Raw genomic sequence first — 12,266 nt, forward strand, 5'->3', positions numbered from 1 at the left:
GATTGCTTGTCCTTCACTCGCTGCCACTGAACATTTATGGCCAGTTTGAACGACTTTAAGGGCCAATATGGACAAAAATGTGTAAGGCTGTGTCTGCAGAACGATTGCTTACCAGATGATTATTCCTTCAACAAAGTTCAACCTATGAATCAAAATGTGTGGCCAGTCTACCAGATCCTTGACGTTATTGAAAATGTTTATATCTAACTTGAGGAGGTAGGAAGACTTTTCTGACTTAAGGACTGTGGCACTCAACATCTAAAGCTGGCTCTACACATTAGATGTACTGTATGTTGGTCAAATCTGCCAATTTCAGCTGGACTGGCCAAGCATCTAATGTGTATGGACTATGGCGGCCTCCTTGCAGCATTCTTTGTAAGAGACAAAAAGAAACCCCCACAAAAGAACAGAAATTGCAATAAAGACAAAAGCCTATTCAATTTTAGGTGTTGAGGTTTCTTTGTATTTGTTGCTAATTATTTTGTTCCCGCATTTTTCCTGAAGCTAAAGGATTAATAACTTGTACTTAATGGTCACGTTGACTGAAAATGAAGGAAATCGTGGTCTCTGATGTCTGAACAGTACTGTACAATATTAAATTTTTGTATAATCTTATTTAGCAGAGCTGTCATATCTTGGAAGCTAGATTAAGATTAGTATCTCAAATTATTCGTTAAACAAACTTTGAAAGACATAAGATATTCTTCAGAGGTTGCTTAGCGAATAATTTGATGCGTGAAGTGGCTAGATGGTAATTGGGAAATTTGATTAGCTGATGCCTGTTGAAATACGATAATGATTAGATAACATGCAATATATAGGCCAGGCTTACTCAATTGAGAAGAGCCCCCAACTCTGTTCCATTTTTAAGGTTAATATGGAAAGAAATCCCTAAACTGGAGGCCTATTAAGAAAAGCTGATTTCCAGGCACAGGGTACGGTGCCCCTGTTCTCTATTGGATCTATTGGCTATTCATTTGAAAAGGATAAGGGTAGCACTGTGTCTGGTGGAAATGCAGCCACTTTTTTTTCTAATTTCATACAACTAGTTAAAAAACAACACTAGACATAGAAAATAAGAAAATAACTGATTTTATAACTAACAACATTTCCCTTAGTAGCCTATGTCTCAAACTGGCCATATATAAGGCATATCCTTGAATTAAACCAATATATATTTTTTGTTCATGGCCTGTGCCCTATTTTATCTCAGGCCTATTCAACTGAATTGTGCTAAGCTACAATACCAGACACAGCCCAGGGATAAGAATGGTGCTGTTCCTGGAGGAAATGCCTATTTTTTGTAATTTCATCCAATTAGCTTAAAGTGTACCTGAGTTTTCAAAAGTGGTTGCATAATGGCTGCGCTTCATTGTGGAATCAAAACTGTGAAGGAACAGTTTTTTTGGGGCTTCCCTAATATCTTTTTAAGCTATATGTTGTGCTGCAGCTAGATGCATTTCTCTCACAAGCAAGGAGTGGAATCTGCCAGAACTGTATGCAGTGACTTCACTTTTCCTTACTTCCCACTGTGTTTTGTTCTCTTCTAGGGAGCCCAGGAAACTGCTGAGGGGGAAATCAGACTTACAGACACACGGGAGCTTCTCTGCCCTTCAGAAGCAGTGTAGAAGCAGTTCTTCTATCAGGCTCAGGATCTTGGATAGCTCCGTATCTCTGTTATTAGAGACAGATCTTGAACTGACAATAGGCAATGGACTGCATATTTAGGTGGAAGTGAGACCCTTAGTGGCCATGACTTTACAGCTTTTTTCAGGTGGATGCAGGCAGATTTTTTTTAATGAAGTGATATAGAAATTTGGTAAATACACTATTCTATATTAAATAAAATTGAATTGTCTGAAAAGTATAGTGACACTAAACATAGAGCATGTAAGAAAAAAACATTTTTCAGCAAAGCCTCCCTAAGTATCCTGTTTCTCAGAGTGGCCATATAGAAGATAAATCCTCATATTAAACCAACATATAATCCAATTGCCCTGGATGAAAACACGTTTAAAGCGCAAAATCCCAACCTAGATGCAGGTAAAGCCAAGAAGGTGTAGATATGTGTATTGAAGTAGATTATCTGATGCCATCGCTCAGTCTCAATGAAGAGCTGACAGCACCATTAATCTTTATAAGACACAACAGCCGGGTATAAGACTCCTCTATCTTATAATATCACATGGAGACAGGCAATATCCCGACTTCCTTTCCTCCTGACCTGCCTGCCGTCTAAGCAGCGATGCTATCCACTTGGATGTATAGAGGATATAATAAGACTTTCTTATCTCCTCACTTATGTGTGTATTTTTCATTCTTGCTGCTGGAGACACATTCTCCTGGTCACTCAGGCGTACAGACACATGAGAATCCCATAAGCAATGTCTTGGTGGAGGCTGTCTAGCAGAAATCACTGGAAATACAGCACTTTAAATCCCTCTTGTTGTTTCTTCAGCCTCACATTGACTTGTTGCTCTGTTTTTCCCCCAGACTGATTTAAATCAAATGTTTTTTTAATTCTAAATCCATTCCCTTAGTCTTGGCATGTGGAGTAGTCCACATGATGTAAAAGAAAATGTAATTCATCAGACCCGGCCACATTCTTCCTTTGCATGGTCCAGTTCTGATGCTCTGTGGCCATGGTAGGCTCTTTTGGTGGTGTACAGGGGTCAGCATGGGCACTCTGATCAGTCTTCAGTGGCATGTACTGTGTGTCCTGATACTTTTCTATCATAGTCAGCAGTACATTTTTCATCAACTTTGCTTCCCATGTACTGTATATTTGTGAACCTTGGGCACTCATTACCTTGTGATCAATTGACCGGTGGTCGTTCTTTAGACCATTTTGGTTAGGTGCTAAATATCACTTCATACCAGAAACACACCACAAGATCTTCCATCTTGAACATACTCTGACCCTCACTGAGCCATCACAATTTGTCCTTTTGTTAAAAAAGCTCAGATTTTTACATTTGCCCATTTTTTTTGTTTCAACTAGAGTTAAGCAAATCTTTTGAGATTTGGTTCATTTTAGGTTTGCAGAATTTGTCAAAAAGTGCAGTTCTGAATTGATTCTACCTGAACCAAAGTTGTTCCAATTGCCCTGAAAATTGTCATATAACACTCTCTGGTCAGACAGAGACAGAGGAAGAGAAAGGGGGAAACATCAACCTCAAAAACTCACTGTTCACTTTCTGCTTATTATCTTTCACCATCTCTCTGCATGAACTCTTCTATTTCCTTGTTTTTGCATTAGATTTTTGCCTTTTAAGAGAACAAACCCCCTAGACATCTGATGGCCCACTCAGTGCCCCCAGTATCTATAATGGCCCCTATATAGCCCCCAGTATCTATCATGCCCTCCTTAGTGCTACAGTATCTATAATGCCCCCTTAGTGCCTAGTTTCTATAATGGGACCCCTTAGTGCTCCCAATATCTATAATAAACCTTTAGTGCCCCGTTTCTATAATGGCCCCTTTAGTGCTCCCCCGGTATAATTCCGGCCTTCATAGTTCCCCTAGTATCTATTATAGCCTCCTTAGTGCATCAGTAACTATAATGGCTCCCTTAGTGCACCCAGTATCTATGATGGTCCCATTAGTTCCCCCCAGTATAAATATTGCCCCCATTAGTGCTCCTCATTCTGCTGGTGCTGACAAAAAAATATTCAACTCACCACTTGAATGAGCAGGAATACTCCCTCCACACTGGAGGGAGCAGGACCTTATGCTCCCCATTTGATCATGTGATGTCAACAGGTCCTGCTGCCTCCAATGCAAAGTGAGTGTTCTTGCATATGCAAGTGGTGAAGTGAGTTTTTAACCACTGAAAGGTACTGTTTCCCACAGTACACCCATTTGTAACACTAAACGCCCATTCAAAATGGATCTATTGATTTCAATGTGGTTCACCTGCCCGTGATGTTCTATTTTTTGATGACCGCTGTTCACCAGCCATTGAAGAAATGGCCATGTGGATAGCCCTATAGACTTTAACTAGTTCGGAAAATGGCCATGTTACAAAAATGGCTGTCGCATGCATGTGAATGCAGCCTAAGCGATTGCAGGATTTCTACAGCACATGTTACCTGCTTTATTATTTCATGGATCTAAGCCACTTTCACCAATTTCCAAAAAGGGAGCATATTGCGGGCGAGGAGGGGGCATGACTTGCACATTTATCTTTATTTACACCGGTTTGTGATCTAGATAAAGACAGAAAACAATGGTGTCTAGGAGCTGCCGCATTTGTAATACCCCAGAGTAGGGGCATTAATATTTTTTGCACCAGGTTATTGTATCCCATGTGCCTTTCATCTAAAATGGGACATGTATAACAATGGGAATATATAACATGTAATACACCTGGTTCACCAGTGGATGGAGTGTGCCTAGCCATTTTCTGCATAGGAATGGAACTTACCATTCCATCCTTCTCCCTACACTTTGGAAGAAGTGGGCTAGGCTGACTTACTGCCAAGGGTGGGAGGTGGAGCTAGTTTAGTTAGTGGAGAGGAGAGTGAGGTAGAGAGGGGATGCGTTTGGCCCCTCTCCAGCCAGAAGGGGTGAGGAAGCAGCTCATAGAGCACCCATTGCCTGCAAATCCATGCAGTCATCAACACCACATCAGCCTGGCACCATACCTCCTCAATTGGTGGCAGAAGGAACTTAAAATAAAGTATGCTGAAACGGTTTACATGTACAAGTTGCACTTAGTAAAAGAACTTTATTATGTTTCAAGTCTGGCCTCATTCATCTTCATCAATCTGTTCGCTGCATCGAACCCCAGGGAGCGAAGGCCAGAGGTTGGACACCGTGACAACAGCTGCAACACTACATCAGGGCCACTCCCATCCTCGACACCGGTTCCCACCGGGGGCTCGCTTAACATGGACTACTGGAGGATGCACCTAATATATGACGGGGGATATCAAGTACGTTGTAGAAAACATGTCCCACTATATTCCCCTGCCTATAATTTGAAACCATTAATATGTAAAATGTCATGGCTGATCCCCTTCGTGCTACAGCCCCAAATATATATATAAATGCAGAGTGACTTGATTTTAGAAGAAAAAAATATTAGACCTGTCAGGAGAAAAGTCAGATTGGTGTAAGAACACTCCAAGATCACTTTAAGAGTAGCAAATCGGCATGACAGCGCAATTTCATAATTATACCTGCGGTCCCAAATATCTGCTACTCAGACCACTCAACAAAGCAAGCCAGGCATCAATCTGTGAGTGAGCGCTACCCTGTGAATGATTTCTCCGGAGATTACAAGGGTATATATGTCAGGCGATACTTATGTGCAATGCTTAGAGGTTTGTAGTTCGCTTTTCCTTCTGAAAAGTAATAATACAGTAATATAAAGTTATTTCTAAACTTCCCCGAAGCCAAAGTGACAGCGAGCTACACAACAGTATCGTAAACAGGAATTGCCGTATAACAGATACTTATATATGTTGTGCTGCTTTCTCTTGCAGGATTGCACCGCAGAGTCGCTCGCCATATGTGAGCCGCATTTGAAGGCACAAGATGATACTGGTAGGTCTGCAATGAGATTTCATTCATGATTGCAAAAAATAAATAAAAATAAAATAAAAATCCACATAGCGGATGCCTGATATCACATGCACAAAAGTCTTGTCATCCATTCTCATAGGCTAACATTGTATGCGATATCACAGTGCAATACAGCTTGAAACCCTGGCCTTAGAATTCAGGGTGTTCACTGTTTCCTCTAAGGGTGAGTGCACATGACTGTATTTGTCATTAGTGTGCTAATTTTTTGCACACTGACCCATTCCTTTCAATGGGGTGATGCACACACCCATATTTTTTGCATATTCATGTGGCAACACATTACAAATTATGCCCTATATTTGTCTGTATTGCACCTCAGCTCTTCAGCATTCCAGTGCTGGCTACACCCTTCAGTGCACTTCAGCTCTTCAGCTTTCCAGTCCTGGTTACACCCTTCAGTGCATCTCAGATCTTCAGCTTTCCAGTGCTGGCTACATCCTTCAGTGCACCTCAGCTCTTCAGCTTTCCAGTGCTGGCTACATCCTTCAGTGCACCTCAGCTCTTCAGCTTTCCAGTCCTGGCTACATCCTTCAGTGCACCTCAGCTCTTCAGCATTCCAGTGCCGGCTACATCCTTCAGTGCACCTCAGCTTTTCAGCTTTCCAGTCCTGGCTACACCCTTCAGTGCATCTCAGATCTTCAGCTTTCCAGTGCTGGCTACATCCTTCAGTGCACCTCAGCTCTTCCGTTTTCCAGTCCTGGCTACACCCTTCAGTGCATCTTAGATCTTCAGCTTTCCAGTGCTGGCCACACCCTTCAGTGCACCGGAGATCTTCAGCTTTCCAGTGCTGGCCACACCCTTCAGTGCACCTCAGCTCTTCAGCATTCCAGTGCTGGCCACACCCTTCAGTGCATCTCAGATCTTCAGCTTTCCAGTGCTGGCCACACCTTTCAGTGCACCTCAGCTCTTCAGATTTCCAGTGCAGGCCACACCCCTCAGTGTACCTCAGCAATTCAGCTTTCCAGTGCAGGCCACACCCTTTAGTTCACCTCAGCTCTTCAGCTTTGCAGTGCTGGCCACACCTAGGGTGGCCACAGGCTTCACACCAGAAAGCTGGACCTCACCAACCACGCCCCAAAATCTATAAACCACTCCCACCCCATTGAAGCCACCCCCCCATTGCCAGCCGGGGGGGGGGGGGACTTGTGGAGGAGCCAGAAGTGTCCTTCAGGGGCCAGGGGGTGTACTGGAGCAAGCCAGTCCACTCTTCGCAGTAGTTATTAACCCCTTTCTGCACTCCCCTGAGGGGTTAATAAATGCTGTGAATGGGGGACTGCTGAAAGGGGTTAATAAATACTGTGAAGGGACTTTCATAGTAGTTATTAACCCCTTATCAGTCCCCCATTCACAGTATTTATTAACCCCTTTCAGCAATCCCTGGCAGCCCATAGCACAGACCAGTGAGTATCTTATTTCCCCCCTAGTTATTACAGTCCCCCCGATTCACAAACTTCCTCCCTTTCAGTTTCAGCAATCCCCGGCCCAGCCACAGCAAAGTCTTTCAGACCAGTACGAGCAGCCTCGACTACCTCAGCACAGCTGAGTCTGTTCCTCCTTTCACTTCCCGCAGCGCCTGCAAACCAGGATTGACTGGCGCGAATCTGCAGGCAGCGTGTGATGTCAGTGCGCTCTGCGCTGTGACTAGTGATCCAGATCATGTGAGTGACTGATACTTAAAGTGCCCCTTACAGTACTTATGCTGAGAGTCGGCGATAACCACAAAAAAGGAGGACTTCTGGATGTCCGTCCTGGCCTTGCGCAGAACGGAGGACAAGAAGTCTAAAAACCGGACTGTCCGGCCTAAAACCGGACGTCTGGCCACCCTAACCCCACCCCTCAGTGTACCTTAGCTCTTCAGATTTCTAGTGCAGGCCACACCCCTCAGTGTACCTCAGCTCTTCAGCTTTCCAGTGCAGATCACGCCCCTCAGTGCACCTCAGCTCTTCAGCTTTGCAGTGCTGGCCACACCCTTCAGTGCACCTCAGCTCTTCAGCTTTGCAGTGCTGGCTTCACCCCTCAGTGCACCTCAGATCTTCAGCTTTCCAGTGCTGGCCACGCCCCTCAGTGCACCTCAGCTCTTCAGCTTTGCAGTGTTGGCTTCACCCCTCAGTGCACCTCAGCTCTTCAGCTTTCCAGTGCTGGCCACGCCCCTCAGTGCACCTCAGTTTCTCAACTTTTCAGTGCGGGCTACACACCTCAGTGCACTTCAGCTCTTCAGTGCCTGCCATGCTGCTCAGGATACTGAAAATGACTGGGGGCATATCGCTAAAATATGGCCCCAAAGTCTGATAGGTGCGTGTCCCACCTCTGGGACCCACACCTATCCTTAGAACGGAGACCACAAAGTGACTAAGAGCGCACAGTGCATATGTAGTCACCCTCCATTTATTTCTATGAGAGTGACTGAAAATAGCTGAGCGGTGCGCTCGGCTATTTTTAGAAGTCCCATAGAAAGTAATGGGAAGCGCACCACACAAGCGCGGCCACCTCTCCATTAACTTCTATGGGGCTTACTGAAATAGCTGCTGTTTTTGGCAGTCCCATAGAAAAAAAATGGAGGGCGGCCGCGCATTCACAGTGCGCTCTCCTGCACTTTGCAGGCTTCCACTCTAAGGATAGCTGCAGGTCCCAGAGGTGGGATCCGCACCTATCAGACATTGAGGGCATATCCTTGCGATATGCCCCCAATGTCCAAGATGGGACAACCCCTTCAAACGGACAGGACATGACTCTGGAATTCTCTGTTCGGGTACTTGTGTCCTTCACTGCCTCCTTCAGGCACTACATTAAGATTAACACAGTGTATAACTTTTGGCCAAAATGTTCCTTTAATGACTGCCACAGTGATTAAACCGATTAGAAATAAAAGTCCTAAAGTGCGCATCTGGTGCAATGTGTTAATGCTGGTTTTGACCTAACGTCGTACTGGAAGGTTTGCACTGGACGCCTTCCAAGATAACAGCAGGGCTGGAGACGGCCCAGTATTAATGAAGTATAGAGCACTTTATAGCTCTGCAGTTTGTCCACAGCATTTACATGTGTTGCATTCTGATAGATTACTTGGAAGCATCATGATAAGTCACTTCTACACTTGGTCTGCCTCTAGTAGTATGAAATAATTCTTATCACACATGAGAGCTGTAATGACCCAGAGTGCCATTACCACTCTTTGGCACCTTGCTACTGTCGCCAATATGCTAACTTATGTCACCAGAATGTATTTTGTGTCACCCCTGAATAATGTGCATATTTATTCCTATGAACCTGTAATGTGCTTGGTTCACCAGCAGATGGCGGCATCTAAGGCAGAGATAGTTTCCCTGGAGAGGAACCTCCTAGTTCCTTCCAGCCCTCTAGAGAGGGAGGAGTTAGTTAGTGTGAGTCAGTCAGTCTAGCCTACCTCCTCCTGGGCAGAGGTCTGTGTGTTGGCTAGCAGAGCACCGTCTGCTCTGCTAGGCCCAGAGGCCCTGCCTCTGAAGTCTACATGGTTGCTTGTCCCTTCCTGGGCTTGCATTGCCTTAACTCTAAGCTAAAGTATGCTTGATGCCAGAAAGAAGTTCCTAGGATTAAAGTAAGAGACAGACCACTAAGCTAAGTTCCAACAGAAGAGGCAAAGTTCCTATTTACTTCAGCTAACATAGCAGTGCTGAGAAAGCTACAGTATAGTAGAGCTGAGATTTTTGCAGAAGTGTTTTCCTGCCAAAGTTAAGCCAATACCTGCTGATGACCAATACACCGTTTGGAAACAAGTTTGGATTACCGTTTTATGCCAGGTAAAATTGTGTTCCACGTTGATACAAAGTCTGGACTCCGTTTATTCTACTCATTCATCACCCAAGTTCAACAACCCCCTTTTGCACTTGCTTTGGACTATACCGCGTCTGGGATCCAAGGATATCCAGGTAGAAGCACCATGACACGTGCATACAACATCTACAGAGACATTGTAGGCCACTCTACACCACTCTGGCAATCCTACCCTGGGTACCACTACTACCATCTACAAAGGGGACTCCATGTCCTCGTAGCTTAACTGCAAATGGTGTAACGATTACTTGCTCTATAAGAGGGACATACTTCGTAAAACCTCCTAAGGGGCAAGGGATACCCCAGGCGCTGGCAATAGCCCGCTGCAGACCTTGCTTGACTCTCAACAATTTAAAGGAACACTTGAACACGAAAAATCAAAACGTATAAAATGTGTTATATCTGGTGCAAGGTCCTGGGGGCGGAGCACAGAACAAGGATTTGCTCTTGGGTGTTTCCTATGTCTTGCACCTCCCCCACAGTCCTAGGTATTACACAGTTCAACATTTTTTTTGCTACATTTTTCCAAAGCAACTCTACATGCTTACCTGTCAGCGTGGCTCTTGTGGTCTGTCCAGCATTGCGTGGAACCCTTAGTTCATGGTACTGATCTCCAGCTAAGGTGCTGAACACCACTCGATACCCATCACCCTCTGCATCACTGTTATCCCACTCCATTTCTAAGGTTGATGATGCACGGGATGTAACGCGTAGATTCTTGGGTGCGTCAAGCTCTGTGTGAGAAAACGATGAAATTCATAATAAAAAAATAAAAAAAACTAAATTCCAAAGAAAGTCTCCTAAATGTTCACAATAAGGGCTTTTTAAAAAGTAATGTACAAAATTTAAAGGCAGTGTTCCCCAACCTGTGAGTCTCCAGTTGTTGCGTAACTATGGCTCTCTTCACACCCTCAAAGTCTGTGGCTATCAGGGCATGATGGGAGTTGTAGTTTTGCAACAACTGGAGAGCCACAGGTTGGAGATCATTGCTTTAAAGGGGGGCGTGTCATAAAAAAATTACCTATTGTTTACATCAAGTTTTTTATTTATTTATAATTTTGGGTGATTTCTTTAAATTTTCTATGTCACTTTCAATATTTATAAAACATTTTAAAATCATGTGTTTTCACACTGGTCACTAGGCCTAAAATACATCAAGCCATAGGCCTTATACACAATAGACTGGAGGGGACCTCATTGACTTCTATGGGAGAGTTTTCTACGCATGCTCTGTGACCTTGCAGAGGTCAGGAGGGAGTAAGGCTATGTCACACAAGCGCTAAACTGTTCCTCTACTGGAACAGCCTGCAGGAATAGTTTAGGAAACTACACCCCTCAAGTTACTCACTTTTTACAAACTTTGTTAACCCTTTAGGTGTTCCACAATAATTAAAGGAAAATGGAGATGAAATTTCACTTTTTTGGCAGATTTTTCATTTTAATCCATTTTTTTCTTTAACACATTGAGGGTTAACAGTCAAACAAAACCTAATATTTATTACCCTGATTCAGCGATTTACATAAACACCCCACATGTGGTCGTAAACTGATGTAATGGCACACGGCAGGATGCAGAAGAAAAGGAGTGCCATATGGTTTTTGGGAGGCACATTTTTTTTTTTTATAAAACACTTTATTTTTTTATTTATTATTTTACACTTTGCATCCCCCATAAGGTCATACAAGACCTCTGGTGGACATTTAAATAAATAAAATAAAAATTCACTATTGATTTGTCCTGTACTTGGGGCTGACATAGTAGCCCCAGTTACAGGGGAAATACACCCCCCAGAGAGGCTGTACAGCACTATACAACTCTGTACAGCCTCAGTGCAGGGCTGATCAAGGTCTGTGAAAGACCCGACAGCTCCTGCACTCCCCCGGCCTCGGCAGTCACATGACCACAGGGCGGGACAGGAAGCGCATAGGGCCTCTTGATCTGTATACTGACAGTGGGCCCCCCGCTCGGCAGCTGCACAATTAGCGTAAAGCTGCCAACTCTGAATGCACGTTCTAAAACGTGCATTCAGAGATAAATGACCGCCCATAGGACGTTTATAGTCAATGGGTGGTCGTGAAGTGGTTAAAGTGTAACCGTCATTTTTTTATTTGCTAGTTTATTAGAGCTAGGCATGTATACCTGAGTTAGTCTGTCAATGATTGTCAAAAGATCTGTAATTACCTCATAATAACAGCTTTCATTAATGTCCTCTGTCCCGTTCCATTGGTCCCTTAAAAGACTGTTGCTAGGGGTTGTCTGTCTTCCCTTTAGTATAAATAGAAGACAGAGAGGCGGTCTTCCACACTGAATGTCTGCATTAGGCTTCAGAGTGAGGAGGTGTGTCTCTCAGTAATCCAATCTGATTGGCTGGCACGGAGCTGCTGGCTACAGCAAGTGTGTATGGGAAGTGAGGGAAGGCAGTTTTGGCCTCAGAAACCTAGTAGACGAGCCACAGGCTGAACTTAGGATAACAGGCTGAACTAGATGGACAGATGTCTTTTTTTTTTGGCCTTATAAACTATGTTACTATGCTACATAATGCTGCGGCAGCAGTAACGTATGCTAAAATGGATTTTTTGATGAAAAGATGACTGGTACACTTTAACATGGTGCGAAGATAACTTGAAGGGAATTTGTCAGCCTTCATTTTTTGCCAAATAAAGTCAGATGGCGACACATATCCTTTTTTTTTCAATTTTTTTTTTTTCCATTTTACAGATTTTTTCAAAAAATTTTACTTTCTGAAGATGATTATGGGGGCGGCCATCTTGCCTGAGCTGTTAACAGCATTTAGAGATATGTTTTAAAGCAGCCACCATGTGCCATAGACACAATGGACAGGAGGGGACCTCATTGGCTTCTATGGGAG

General features: G+C 43.9%; 1 protein-coding gene across 1 annotated transcript in view; it reads right to left on the minus strand.

The window, feature by feature from the left end:
* The window catches only part of TNR (tenascin R), a 189,671-nt gene that overhangs the window by 106,829 nt on the left and 70,576 nt on the right, over nucleotides 1–12,266 (minus strand). Inside the window, exon 7 of the mRNA XM_044301949.1 lies at nucleotides 9,945–10,130. Coding sequence (XP_044157884.1) covers nucleotides 9,945–10,130 — 186 coding nt within the window. The remainder of the gene's footprint in view (nucleotides 1–9,944; nucleotides 10,131–12,266) is intronic.

This window comes from Bufo gargarizans, chromosome 7 (genome assembly GCF_014858855.1).
Source record: "Bufo gargarizans isolate SCDJY-AF-19 chromosome 7, ASM1485885v1, whole genome shotgun sequence".
In the NCBI taxonomy this organism is placed as follows: domain Eukaryota; kingdom Metazoa; phylum Chordata; class Amphibia; order Anura; family Bufonidae; genus Bufo; species Bufo gargarizans.